At 54.7% G+C, this 12277-nt stretch overlaps 6 protein-coding genes across 6 annotated transcripts; 2 read left to right on the top strand and 4 right to left on the bottom strand.

Annotated features, from left to right (window-relative positions):
• Window positions 1-743: 743 nt before the first annotated feature.
• On the top strand, window positions 744-1968 carry VE01_07441 (uncharacterized protein; the record flags this gene model as incomplete). Its single annotated transcript, XM_018276876.2, has 1 exon — window positions 744-1968. The coding sequence occupies exon 1, from the start codon at window positions 1483-1485 to the stop codon at window positions 1966-1968; it is 486 nt and encodes a 161-aa protein (XP_018128714.1). The 5' UTR covers window positions 744-1482.
• Window positions 1969-2252: 284 nt separating this feature from the next.
• Window positions 2253-4993, bottom strand: MAD1 (coiled-coil domain-containing protein mad1). Its single transcript, XM_018276875.2, has 2 exons — window positions 4748-4993; window positions 2253-4670 (listed from the first exon to the last, which is right to left on the bottom strand). The coding sequence occupies exons 1-2, from the start codon at window positions 4913-4915 to the stop codon at window positions 2505-2507; spliced, it is 2334 nt and encodes a 777-aa protein (XP_018128713.1). The 5' UTR covers window positions 4916-4993; the 3' UTR covers window positions 2253-2504.
• A 361-nt stretch (window positions 4994-5354) lies between these two features.
• VE01_07439 (uncharacterized protein) lies at window positions 5355-5876 on the bottom strand (the record flags this gene model as incomplete). Its single annotated transcript, XM_018276874.1, has 1 exon — window positions 5355-5876. One exon carries the CDS (start codon window positions 5874-5876, stop codon window positions 5355-5357), a length of 522 nt encoding a protein of 173 aa, XP_018128749.1.
• Window positions 5877-6445: 569 nt separating this feature from the next.
• VE01_07438 (uncharacterized protein) lies at window positions 6446-7713 on the bottom strand. Its single transcript, XM_059463881.1, has 3 exons — window positions 7602-7713; window positions 7456-7550; window positions 6446-7389 (listed from the first exon to the last, which is right to left on the bottom strand). The coding sequence occupies exons 1-3, from the start codon at window positions 7628-7630 to the stop codon at window positions 6641-6643; spliced, it is 873 nt and encodes a 290-aa protein (XP_059319556.1). The 5' UTR covers window positions 7631-7713; the 3' UTR covers window positions 6446-6640.
• A 131-nt stretch (window positions 7714-7844) lies between these two features.
• Window positions 7845-8964, top strand: VE01_07437 (uncharacterized protein). Its single transcript, XM_018276872.2, has 2 exons — window positions 7845-8116; window positions 8170-8964. The coding sequence occupies exons 1-2, from the start codon at window positions 7959-7961 to the stop codon at window positions 8675-8677; spliced, it is 666 nt and encodes a 221-aa protein (XP_018128753.1). The 5' UTR covers window positions 7845-7958; the 3' UTR covers window positions 8678-8964.
• PPR1 (Fungal specific transcription factor) lies at window positions 8756-12035 on the bottom strand. Its single transcript, XM_018276871.2, has 3 exons — window positions 9655-12035; window positions 9548-9613; window positions 8756-9487 (listed from the first exon to the last, which is right to left on the bottom strand). Exons 1-3 carry the CDS (start codon window positions 11642-11644, stop codon window positions 8895-8897), a joined length of 2649 nt encoding a protein of 882 aa, XP_018128677.1. The 5' UTR covers window positions 11645-12035; the 3' UTR covers window positions 8756-8894.
• Between the last annotated feature and the right edge of the window lie 242 nt (window positions 12036-12277).

Raw genomic sequence — 12277 nt, 5'->3', positions numbered from 1 at the left:
CTACCGTTCTTGTTTCCTGTGGTTCAAAGACCACTTTATGGGAGGGGCTCAACTGCCACGTATAATTCCACACTGAGCACAGGAGGATATATTATTCGACGAAGTACAGCTGCTGCCTTTCTGTCGGGTCGGTTTGGAGACACACGTCAAGAGGATATATATTGCTTCTAGGATTGGCCTAGATCTGCACAACACATGGAAGTGGATTCAGTTATCACATGGCAGGTGAGTCAAACTCTCGGGCGCCGAGCCGAGGACGTTACATATATGAAGTGGAAACGGCAGTTGATGGCTGAAATGGTCGTAGAAGTTACAGTAGATAAGTGGGAACGGTAGAAAAGTGGTGACAGTAGAGAAGTGGTGATGATAGAGAAGTAGTGACAGGAGGCAAGTGGTGACAGTAGACAGCTCAGTTTCGACGTCGCCAACATCAACAAGAAGACTTATCGGAAATTAGCAGATCATTTCGTCTAGTCCCGACCAATTTTTTGCCTTTTTTTGCCTTTTTCCTCGACGTGTGAGATGAGAATAGAGGCCGAGTAAATACGCAAAGGCCTTATCAGCTTCTCTGAACCAACGTCATAGCCCAGGAACGCGCCCGCAGCTAGCCAAGCCGTCGCTACGTGGGCGTGGGCGCCGGCGCCGTCACACACGCTAAACGTGGGAAGCTGGGGCCAACCGCGACGCCAACCACCGCCATTTATCCCCCCAAAGTGAGAAATTGGGAAGGCGGGGGGAGAGAGGTGGGGGATCAACAACATCAACCACGCCCATCTCACGTTCCCCCCCACCAGCCTTCTCCCCGAGACATCACTGCGTGTTAATATACTCTGTACATATTTCTATACATATCCCCTCGTTCCTTGCATTATTACTACCCCTCCTTCAAACGATTGTACTGTACACAGCAGCTACGTTATCTCAGCACCAACATCCATTCCTCTCCATTGCTTGGTTGGTCCCTTACGCCGCCCAGCCACCCCGCCAGCCACGCCCCTCGCTGCACAGAACACCCACCTGCATCAGCCAGCCAGCCAAGGCTGCCGTGCGTCCCATCCCCAGGGTGACAACATTGCCTCCCTCGATCGCATCGCGATATCTTACTTCGACTTCACGATTCAATCCGCATCCCCTCGCGCGCGAGACGAACTGTTATCATCGAAAAGACTACTGGGAGCTTGATTGACGACTTTTGAGCTGGGATACTCTGTGGGTGACTCCAACGGAAGCAAGGCTACGGATTGGCCACTCGAGCGCAGCTACCCGCGACAGGAACTACGCGCGAACACCATCGAGACACGACTAGAAGCGGCCATAATCGCGATATCCCGCGTTGCGCAACACCAATCGCACACGCGCGCATCGAACAGGAGCGCGGAGCCAGATAGACGGCTCACGCAGTACACTTCTCTCCCCACGTCCACAGCCTCGCTGTAATCAACATAAGCCGCGCACCATCACCACCACCCACAAACCCACACAATGGCGCCCCTCCCCCACCCCAGCACCAACGACATCACCCCCATCCCGACCACCTACTCGTCTCTCAACGGGCCCCCCCCCGGCCAAATCGCCGGCATAGTCCTCGGCTCAGTCTTCGGCTTCATCCTCATCGCCTACCTCCTCTACACGACCTGCAGCGGGTCCGCCGTGCTCATCAGCGACGCCGAGACGGTTTCCGAGGTCGAAGTCCGGAGGCGGAAGAGGCGCGGAAGTAGGAGTAGTAGGGGGACGCCGGTAGTGGAGCGGATTGTGGTGCAGGAACGCACGGAGAGGAGGATGGGGAGTGGGAGGAGTCAGAGGAGTAGGAGTGTGGGGAGTGTGGAGGAGGTGGTGGTTATTGAGGAGGGGAGCCCGCCGCCGAGGAGGAGTAGGAGTCAGAGGGGGGGTGGGTATAGGGAGGTTGATCCGAGGGAGTTTGGGGGGGGGGGAAGGCCGATGAGGGAGGTTAGGAGGGAGAGGAGGTGAGGAGGTGTGAGGGCGATGGCGTTAGTTTGGGGCGTGGGATTTCTGTGGTGATTTGGCGCGTTTTCGGGGGTTATTTTGGAGCTCGTGGGGGGAGATCTTGTGATCCTCATATGCCAAATACTTGCTGATATTTTTGCTATTTATTTTGGGTTTGGGGGCAAAAGGGTCGGGGGGTATGGATGGAATGGCGGGGACGATATCATGCTTTATGGAGGGGCGTTTTGGAGGAAGTGTTAGCTTTATTTTTACGATGCTGTTACTATCACACAGATTTAGCTATTTAACTTTGTTCTGAAAATGGATGACCAGATGTGTGTATCGTGTACGCCCTCATCTTGACTGTCGCTTATATAGTCCATATGCTCATCGTATTGACTACTAGTGTCTCCGCCTCGATTCGTTGTAGACACGAACTAACCTCCCCCCCGGCCCCAAGCTAAATCCCAGGGGCTCATCTAATAGCCAACCAGCCCAGCAACGAACCAACTCCAAACTCCTCGCTCAAGCCTATATACAGCTATACTCATATTCACCCACTACGCCCCAGCACCCCTCGTCCCCTCCTCATAAAACTCCAATGTAAGCGCCGCAAGCAAGCAAGGAATCTCCCCCCTCTCCCTAACCCAAAACTTGACACTCTCCGCAATCTTCCCCGCAAACGCACTCCTCGCTCCACCCGAGACCTTCATCGTCCCCGCCTCGCCATCGAACACAATGCTACGCTCCTCGTCTTCGGTGCCGGGGTAAAAGATGCTGCTAACGCGCATCTTACCATTTGGCATGAACTCGACGCGCCATCCCAGGAGACTGGCGATGCCCTCACGGAACTCAGCCGTCTTCGCACCCCATACCTGCTTCAGTCGAGCCATCGCCTTGCGTGACGAGGCCGCCTGCGCTTCGAGTTCGCGGCATTCGCGCTGTGCGGATTCGAGCGTTGCCAGAGGGACGGTCTTGGCGGATGCGGAGGAGCGGGTTGTGGTTGGTCCAGCAAGAAGTTGGGCCACGAGCGCGGCGTTCTCTTCTTTGAGGGCGTTCAGGGTCGACATCTTAATCGCCTCTGCGTTCGCAGTGGGGTTATCTCTTAATTCCAGGACGCGCGTCTGTTTGTGTGCAGTTGCGGCAGTGAGTCGTTCCTTTGTGACCGAGAGCTCCTTGGTGAGTTTCTGTGCCGCGGATTGCGCCGTTGATAATTCGTCCTGCAGCTTTCTATTCTTGCGTGTCAGCGAGCCGAGGCGCTCTTGCTCATCGGGTGCCTCATCGCGTGTGCGTTTCAGAGTCGTGGTGGTGACGGGAGCAGATGCAATCTCGGCATGCAGAGTTGCTACTTCGGTGGAGTAGGCCGCGACCATTTCTTCGAGGGAAGTGATGCGCTCCGCCTTTGCGGCGTCGTAGGATGGGAGTTCCATGGTCGATTCCTCGCCATCGAGGGCGCTGAGCTGGGCGCGGAGATACTCGACTTCCTTGAGGGCAAGAGTGCGCTGTCGTTCTAACCTTTGGCGGGCCTTCACATCGCCACCACCGCCTTCCTTATTCGCCTTGTCGAGCTGGCTGGCTAATCTTGCCTTCTCGCCTTCGAGAGACTTGATAATCTCGTCGCGTTCCGACAAGGCCGGTTCCAGCCGCCCAAGTTTCTCCAACTGCGTCGCTGCCTCCAGACGCTCTTGGACAAGCGCTCGTGCCAGGGCTTCAGGGGATTCGAATTCCACGTTTCCATCCTGTGACTCGAGATACGCCGTCCATGCGAGGCGCTCATCCTCGAGCCTCTGGCGCTGCAGGCGCGCCTCACCCAGCTCTTGCTGCAGGTCCTCCATTTGCCCCACCTTGCGCTGAAGCTGTCTCTTCTCCTCTTCCACCACCTCGACGCTCTTGTGCAGCATGCGCAGGTGCTTCAACTCGCGCGCCTGCTCACGGTTGCTCGCCTCCAGTGTGCGGATGTGCGTTACTTGCTCCGAGAGCTCGCGCTTGATGATATCGAGCGTATCAACGTCGCCAGTTTGCGCTTTAAGCCTCAACACTTCTGCCTCCAGGGCTCCGATCTCTGCATCCTTCTTCTGGAGAATTTGTTGGACTTCTTGCATCGCCACATCCTTGGCCTCAGAATCTTGTTGTAGCTCCTGGACAGTGCGTTGTAGCGTTGAGGTTCGGCTCTGCTCGTCTGCCAGCCGCCTTTCGAGCCCCCTAACCCGCTCTTCTGCCTCTGTCCTGAGCTCCTCAACTTCTTCCTCGGCGACCCTCCTCCCCTCCTCAGCATCTCTAGCCTTCTTCTCTAGTCGTCCGGTATCCCCGATCTCTGCATCCCTCTTTCTTTCGACCTCCGCCTTCATCTCTTCCAGTGCCCTGACCGCCTTATTCCTCTCGCCCTCCGCAGCTTGCATCTTCCTGAAATCCTCCTCCCCCTTCCGCCTCACCTCTCGTAACTCCGCCTCTCGCCTCAAGCCCGCTAACTCTTCCTCCTGCGCCGAACTCGAAATCTTGTACTTCAGCGCCTTGACCTCAGCTTTCAGCTCATTTAATTCCTGCGCAGCCGCGCTATGGATAGGCAGATTCGTCGTCGAGCCGCGCAAATTCTCATTGCTTGGTGTCCTCATCCTTCCCCCTCCCCTAGAAGGCGGCCTCGAAAGCCCCTCCCCCTCCTTCCTCGCCTCAGTGCCCGTCAGGAAATCATAGCTCGGTTGTGTAGTCGAAGCGCGCATCGCTGATAACTATTGCCCCATTATTAGTACCCCACCCATTGTAGCACGTCGCCCTCAACTCCTTCTGGGAAAAAACCAAAACTAACCCGACTCGTGCCCAGTGGCGCTCTAGTTGGAATTCCGCTCCCGCCAGGCCCAATACTTGTCCTCCCAGTCGCAGAGCCAATGCTCGTCCGCCCACCTGCGCCCAGGCTCGCGCGTCCTGCTATGCTATTCGATCGGCGGCGCTGGTCAGCTGACGGCGACGGTTTCATGGCTTGCGTATTCTACTCCGTGGGAGTGATATGGGTTGGCGCGCAGGCGTGGTCGTTGTCGTCCTCAGATCGAGATCATTTGGCGTTTTTGGTGTTGACGATGGTTACATCAACGAAACGCGGGATTGCTGCGCGGTCACGTGTGAGGCGGTTGGCGGGGCGACTTCTTGGGGTTCACAACTATCACACAGTTGATGCATGAAGTATGGTTGAATTTACAGAAAAGTCATATTTATTATTTATTTAGAGTTGTGGCTAGGGTTTACATCAGTAGATCAAATATTCAGAAACTTTCTTTGTTCACAATGTATGATTCCCGCGGCCAATGCTTGAAGGGTTGTAAACACACTAGACTGAAAACTGAACAAGGGATCTGAGAACGTTCATGCTCAGATAGGTTATATACAGAGCTGGGATGCTGCATACTCTATCGGAAATTTCAGAGGAAGCAAATACGCCCCTCAGTCCTCTGGTTTAGCTTGGGATCTTTGACCTCCTTTGTCAACTTTATGCCACCTGGAATCTCCCCCGTAACATGGCCCTTCTCAACTGGCGAAGAATCGCAAAAGCTCCCATGTGGCACAACAGGTCTTGGTTTCCTTAGTTTGTGTATTGTCAAGCAACCGCCATCGGAATCTGGTGGGGAACTAGAGATGCAGTTGTAGATAGAGGATGATCGTCTTGGGATGTTGATGACCTCTCTCGAATTGGTCCCAGTATCGGTCTTGGCGATGTTGTTTGGGCGTTTGATAATTCGCAGGGGGTTGGGTATGACAGAATCGGCCTTGGTGACGGTGGTGGGGCGTTTAGTAACTCGGAGTGGGCTGGATGTGCCGGCATCAGCAGTGTTGGTACCGGTGCTTGGTCGCTTGACAATTCGCAAGGGGCTGGGAATGTCGACATCTTCATCCCAGTCCGACCAAAACTCCATTTCAGCCGATTCGAACGATCCGGATGCCATATTTTGGTTGGTGTCTCTCTCGACGGAGGCCGTTCCACCAATGAACCAGCTTGAAAATGTGGTGATTGCACTCCCTCCAAGTCACAGAACGAATCTGGCGAGCTCTTCAAGTCTTCGGGAGCTTTATTGCGCCTCCAGAAAAACAAATGTCGGAAACAGGAGTTCGCAAACCACCTCTTGATTGAAGGCCAAATATCTGTTGTCTTGATTGCCACAAATGCAACGCCAGCTGCAATCGCAATTGGAACCAAGATGAGCCCCCCAATGGCTGCAGTGATCTTGTTTGGGGCGGGAGCAATATCAGAACTAGTAATCATATCCAATATTTGATGAAGGATGCTGGTATGCCAATACCTGGTATGGCGAAGCTGGATATTGAGGATATGTTTTGTCGAGCTTGATCATGAAAGCGCGGCCCATGGGAAAGCTCACGTATTCACAGCACAATATGGAAGGAGCTTCCAACATACGTAGAATGGAAGGCGCGATCCGATGCTGCAAACTCGGAAGGCGCAGCTGGCAGTAACGGATCGCACCTTCCATTCTAAAAAGGTAGAGACATTTCTCACAATGGAAGGCACGACCAGTGTGTATAGATATGCGCCAGGGAAGGACCGGCATGCCAAGACTGATATATCAGCCCAATAATCCCAGTGGAAGCAAGTCCCATAGTTAATCATACAGCTCTTAAGCTGCGGACCATATTCTCTTTCATTGTCTCCACGGCATCCTCATCAGCTTCAAGGAAATTGATCTACATTTCGTTAGCACAAACCCCCAAACCGTGACATGCCTGGAACCCCTACCAGCTCATCGTTTGATGTTGAATTCCCGTAGAGAGACGCTTCGGAGACGCTGAGATCAATTCCTTTCTTGGCCCGGACTTCCCATACGCCTTCCCAATTCCATTCTCCGGGCTGCCTAACTGGCTTTGGCACCAGGTTCCGTTTTGATGGGGAATTTGTGTTGCCGCTTATCCCTGAAAGTCGCTTTACTTGAGCAACTTGAGCTTCGTGGGCTCGGTGAGCTTTCCAAGCCCTCCAGGCCCCAGAGTTTCCAGCTGCTTCTATTGGGACTTCATCAAGCACACTGGCATCGTCGAAGGTGCTCCTGATATATCTCAAGAGCTCATAGACTGTGATTCCGTCCTCAGGATCAGCCATATCACGCGATGTTGATGAGCTGCTGCTCAGGGCAAGAGGCGTGACTTGGGAATTTGCGCTCTGAGGTTTATTCTTGGGGTCCGCTTCTGCATTGGAAACAGGCTTGGTTCTTGTCCTCTTGAACCAGGATGGAAACCCATGCCTCAAGCTGAAGCCTCCCGGGGGTAGCTTCTCATCTTCTAGAACGACAACACCGTTGCTGTCATCCTCAGATGAAGTGTACAGCTGCACGGTCAATGGTGCAAGCAGAGGGTGAAAAACATCCGTTGAGAATGTAATGAGGGGAGGGATAGTTGGATATGCTGGCGGGAACGATATCTGAAACCTCAAGATAGCCGGTGCATAGGGGCCTGTTTTCACCGTTAATTAATTGTCCTTCATTCAAATCATGACAGGTATGAGAGATAGCGGCTTACCCTCTCTAACAAAAATCACACCAGTCCAGAGTGCTGGATCACTGGGTGACAAGCTGAGAAAGACACCCGCTGGACTGGCAGTCTTCAAGCCATTGCTAAAGGCGGTGAGCTTTGGAACTGGTGAACGAGCGGGGGAGGTCTCTTACAATTCTACAAGCAGGCGTTGATTCTGCATCACTAAGAGCTCAGATTATAATCGCCTTCAAGTCCAAGTTCAACTGAAAGTGCTATCCCGGTTAACAAATAAATGTGTTCACATGCAACTCAGCTCGACGGGCATCTAAATTTCGGAGCAACGTTAATCCATCACCGAAGTCTGAAATCGAGACGGCGGCAAATGTGTGGGGTATAATAATGACCCCGCCAAGGACATAATCACTGCCTTACCCCTCCAAAACCTTCCCATCTCAAAACATCATCCACGCTATCAAACCCGAAGCAAACAGATCTATCTATCAAACCTAAACACCTCACCTATAACAAAGTCACAAACCCTCATAATCATGGCGGGCAAGAAAAACTTCGGTGAGAACGGCAAAAAGGTCTCTGGCAACGCACAAAAGCAAGAGGCCGCAGCCGCCAAAGCCGCCGCCGCAAACCAAGTTAAAGCCAAAGCAGAAGACGAGGACTGGGGACGCGGTGCAAAGAACAGCTCCAAGAAGTACGCATCGCCACCCCCTTAAACTTTCTAGTACACTACTAACAACGTCACAGAGACGCTGAGGCCGCCAAAAAGCTAGAACTCGCACGCAAGAAGGCCGAAAAAGAGGCTCTCCTCGCCGAAGAAGAGAAATCCCTCAAGTCCGCACCCAAGTCCTCCAAGGCGGCACCTAAGAAGGTGTCTCGTGGTCTTGACCTGGCACAGCTTGATGACGCTCCCTCGGGACCTGCGAAGGCGCTCAACGCCACGGGTATCGACAACGCGCTCGATGCGCTTACCCTGACCAGCGGTGACAGTACGAAGGTCGAGAAGCACCCCGAGAGGAGATACAAGGCGGCTTATGCTGCGTTTGAGGAGAGGCGGTTGGCGGAGATGGAGGAGGATGGAAGTGGGGCTGGGCTGAGGCAGAACCAGAAGAAGGAGAGGATCAGGAAGGAGTTTGAGAAGAGCCCGGAGAATCCGTTTAATAATGTCAGTGTGGCGTATGATGCGACGAAGGAGGAGATCGCTGCTATAAGGGAGGGAGAGAAGAAGAAGATTGAGGATAGGTTGGGGAACTGAGCGAGAGTTGTTGATAGGGTTGTGTGGGGGGGAGTTTGACCGGGTGGCGAGCGCTGTGGTTGACTATAGAAGTCTCTGGATAAAACAAAATTGAACGGCATTTGGATTGCCTCATAATACCACCTATGTAATCACCCTCAAAGTGTATGATACACTAATCCCCCACAATAGACGCCGTCGTCTTACAAGCCCCGGTATCATGTCCAACGTACACCCCTCAAACCCCAGTCCCAAAGTAGAACCCATCAAAAAAGTCCAGCTGGTTTGCCCCATCCCCAAAATCGTGCCCTTCTCCATCCGCACCCCACCCAAATCCCAGCTCCAGCCCGCCCCCACCATCCCCGAGATACTCCATCGAGTTCATCTCGCTCATCCCCATGTCCCCGTATCCTCCATATGTATCTCCACTCTCCACCCCCATCCCTCCGTCTCCCAGAAACGAACTCTCTCTCTCCTCACCAGGAATAATCGAAGGATCCAGAACATGCCCCCTCGGCGCTTCAGCCTCCCCTCCAGTGCTCTCACTCTTGACGCCCCCCGAGTTTCCTCCTCCGCTCGGCGGGCTCGCCGTGTATAAATCCCCAGGCGACCCAAACTGCAGCCTGGGCCTCGGCGCTGGCGTCGCGGCTGGTGCATCCGGTGCACGCAGTGGTACTAGCCCGGGAGCGGCGGATAGGCTGCTCGTTGACATGCACATCTGCACTGTGGCCTTAGCCATGCGGTCGAAGGCGTCACGGCATGCTTCAGCAGGGGGACATTTTTCAACGAGGTCACCGAGGACGGAGGTCGCAGCGAGGATGTTGAAGTCGACTTCATCCATTGTCCGCGTGGTGTTAGCTTAAATTTCATTCAGGGGCGTGATGGACTTACCAGTCGACTTCGCACAGTCGGGGAATGCCATATGGCATAAAGAAATGATATCCCCGCCATAAACAGCTGATGCGTAGCAAGGAACGTATAATTAACAAGATGCACACGGTGCAACCTCCAATACAACCTCAACACCCTCTGCCCCGCCTCCGCAACCTTCAAAAACACCGCCTCCTCTCCCTCGCCAACCGCTCCCGCACCCACCTCCGCCGCGCCATCAAACTCCTCTGCAAACTGTGCCGGCACGCTCAGGCTCTGCCGATACACCATCAGCACCGCTTGCCAGTAATTCAGCTCCAAGAACTCATGCGAGAACTGCACACCAGTCTCGCGTCGTGTCGGCGACGCCGACTTCCACGCCCACAGCCGCCCGTCCATATCCAGGCGCCACGCGCGGAAAGATCCGAACGGCGCGAGGAATGGCGAAGCCTGCTGTGCCGGTAGGAAGGGGTTGCACGGGTCTGCGGATGTGGCGCGCACGGCTTGCGCCTGTTGGTGCTGCAAGACCTGCAGGATCTCAGACTGGAGGAGGCGGAAGCGGAAGTAGTGGTGTGCGACGTGCTTGCTAGAGGTTTCGTGGGCGCCCTCGGTCAGAAAGCCGTGCGGAGTTATGTATTTGTCTTCGAGGAGGGAGGGGAAGGATGTGGTGATTACTTGGTCGGAGATACCGAAGGGGCGGCCGACGCAGGTGCTCACGAGCCGGTCGAAGGAGTATGTGCACCACCAGAGGCGCCGGCGGAAGTCACGGATCCACTCCCGTCTTCCCTTCTCGCGAGAGTATGACTCTGGTTCGCCGTTTCCGGTCTTCCCTGCCTTCTGCTCGCGAAGTCCAGTGTCAATATCTTTCCCGTCTTCATAGTGCAGACCAAGGTCTAGTGCTATGCGCACAGCAACACCGGTGATATACCACAACCCCGGCGCCACTGGTCTTAACAGCGCAAACCCAGCTAGCAGGAGAACAGCTTGTAACTCCTCTAACCCCCCGCCAAACCCCTCTGGTTTGTCTGCCGTCCCTGTAGACTGCAGGCACGCTTCTAAATGCATAATCGCCGACGCATGATACTCCTCCGGCTGGCACTGCCTATTAGCCGCCCCGAGCCCGCTCGTATTGGGCGCCGGATCAGTTGGAGGAGCGTCTGGCTCCGTATTAGGATCCCCCAGGTATATCCCCGCACCGATTGCAAACACAATGTTCATTATATACGACTCCCTCGGTGTGCGCACATGATTCCTGTCTCCATACACTAGGTCAAACATCTTCATAAACTCCCCGCGATGCAGGATCGGGATCTGCGGATTCGCATGCTCAAAGTAGAAACGCATCAACCGCAGCGCCAAACTGCGGTCTGGGAATGGCGCCGGCTTGATGGTCGGTTTAGTTTGAAGCCCAAAAAATGAGTCCCGCATAGATGTCCCGCTAGGCCCCGCCTTTGCCGCCGGCGCCCTCGCACCGCCCTTCTCCGCGCCCGACGACACTGAGCTCTTGACAGCTGCAAACACAACCCTCGCGAACGAGATGCCACTCGTCGAGCCGAGGTATCGCGGGTCTGAAGCACCCTGCACCGATATCATGCCTACATTAGACACTAAATTATCCAGCTTGTCTTCCTCCTCCTGCTTTTCGCTCCATCCAGTCCCTCGTCTCCCCGTTGGTCCCTGGTTCGAACTCGAATCGTCATCTCCCTTCTGTGTATTAGGCTCCGGTCCCGGCCTCGAAGCTAACTCCAGCGTCTCAGGCGGTTCGAACGGAACACCAGCTTCCCCCAGCAAGCCCTCCAGATATCCCACCCTGGCCTCAAGAAAAAAGACATAGCTCCGGGGTATCTCCCGCTTCGTAATCGGGTCGTATCCCACGCAATTGACACCAGCCTTCGTGCAGCTCGCGCAACTCGGCAGCTGCTGATCACACTTATTCTTGCGCAAACGGCAGCGATTGCACGCGCTCACATTGCGGAAGTTGCTGCTCTGACCCGTAGTCTTCGCGGCGGGCTGGTCGGGGGATGCCTCGGCGACTGGGCCGAGGGTGCGCGGGGATTGGGGGGAGGTGGGAGAGGTGCGCGCACGCTTGGCGGCGCGTGGTGAGGGGGGCGAGTTCATGGCGCGCTGGGCGAGGGTGTCGTCGTCGTCGTGGATGAGGCAAGGGGGCGCGCGCCCATTGTGCTGTGCGACGTTACGCAGGTGAGTGTGGGCGCCGAGGACGAGGTATCGCGTGCTCTCACAGGTGGACTTCGCAGCATAAATCCTATCTCTGCGAAGTTCGGGGTCTGCCAAATGAGGGGGTTCGTCACAAAGAGGCAGGTGCGTAGTAGCAATGAGTGTATTTTGGTAGAGGAGGAAATAAAGTCTAGAGTGAACAAACAATCCTCGAGGCTCGATAATACGTTACAGTCCTGCTCTACCCAATAGTGGCTGTGTACTCTTAGCTGTGGATAGAAATAAATGCGGAGTTGCCTTCCCCACAAAGTCACAAGCCTTATCTTCGTCTCCCGTCGTCGGTGTTGCTTGGGCATCCACTTCTACCAGCAACGATAAGGGTCTCGGCGGATCACGGGGTTCCGAGTCCGAATGGGCCGCCTTAATTCGCTCGCCTGGAATCGGGGTCTGGTAAATCGTTGGTAAATCGTATTTCGCGATTTTCTGATTGGTCGAGAGCAGGGACTATTATCACAATAATCGCTCACCCATAGGAAAATCGTGGCGACCACACATAATCTTATTTTCTTATTTTCT

Source organism: Pseudogymnoascus verrucosus (assembly GCF_001662655.1).
Source record: "Pseudogymnoascus verrucosus strain UAMH 10579 unplaced genomic scaffold scaffold_34, whole genome shotgun sequence".
Taxonomy (NCBI): Eukaryota; Fungi; Ascomycota; class Leotiomycetes; order Thelebolales; family Thelebolaceae; genus Pseudogymnoascus; species Pseudogymnoascus verrucosus.
This window is presented reverse-complemented; position numbering and strand designations above follow the sequence as displayed.

What these genes read in the sequence shown, in the direction of transcription:
- VE01_07438 (XM_059463881.1), bottom strand. Translation starts at nt 7,630, where the DNA reads ATGCAGAATCAACGCCTGCTTGTAGAATT. An exon ending in CAACGCCTGCTTGTAGAATT is followed by an intron (nt 7,551 to 7,601) that starts GTAAGAGACCTC and finishes CACCGCCTTTAG; the next exon opens with CAATGGCTTGAAGACTGCCA. An exon ending in TGTGATTTTTGTTAGAGAGG is followed by an intron (nt 7,390 to 7,455) that starts GTAAGCCGCTAT and finishes CGGTGAAAACAG; the next exon opens with GCCCCTATGCACCGGCTATC.
- VE01_07437 (XM_018276872.2), top strand. Translation starts at nt 7,959, where the DNA reads ATGGCGGGCAAGAAAAACTTCGGTGAGAACGGCAAAAAGGTCTCTGGC. An exon ending in GCAAAGAACAGCTCCAAGAA is followed by an intron (nt 8,117 to 8,169) that starts GTACGCATCGCC and finishes ACAACGTCACAG; the next exon opens with AGACGCTGAGGCCGCCAAAA.
- MAD1 (XM_018276875.2), bottom strand. Translation starts at nt 4,915, where the DNA reads ATGAAACCGTCGCCGTCAGCTGACCAGCGCCGCCGATCGAATAGCATA. An exon ending in CGCCACTGGGCACGAGTCGG is followed by an intron (nt 4,671 to 4,747) that starts GTTAGTTTTGGT and finishes ATGGGGCAATAG; the next exon opens with TTATCAGCGATGCGCGCTTC.
- PPR1 (XM_018276871.2), bottom strand. Translation starts at nt 11,644, where the DNA reads ATGAACTCGCCCCCCTCACCACGCGCCGCCAAGCGTGCGCGCACCTCT. An exon ending in GTTGTATTGGAGGTTGCACC is followed by an intron (nt 9,614 to 9,654) that starts GTGTGCATCTTG and finishes GCTACGCATCAG; the next exon opens with CTGTTTATGGCGGGGATATC. An exon ending in CGACTGTGCGAAGTCGACTG is followed by an intron (nt 9,488 to 9,547) that starts GTAAGTCCATCA and finishes CAATGGATGAAG; the next exon opens with TCGACTTCAACATCCTCGCT.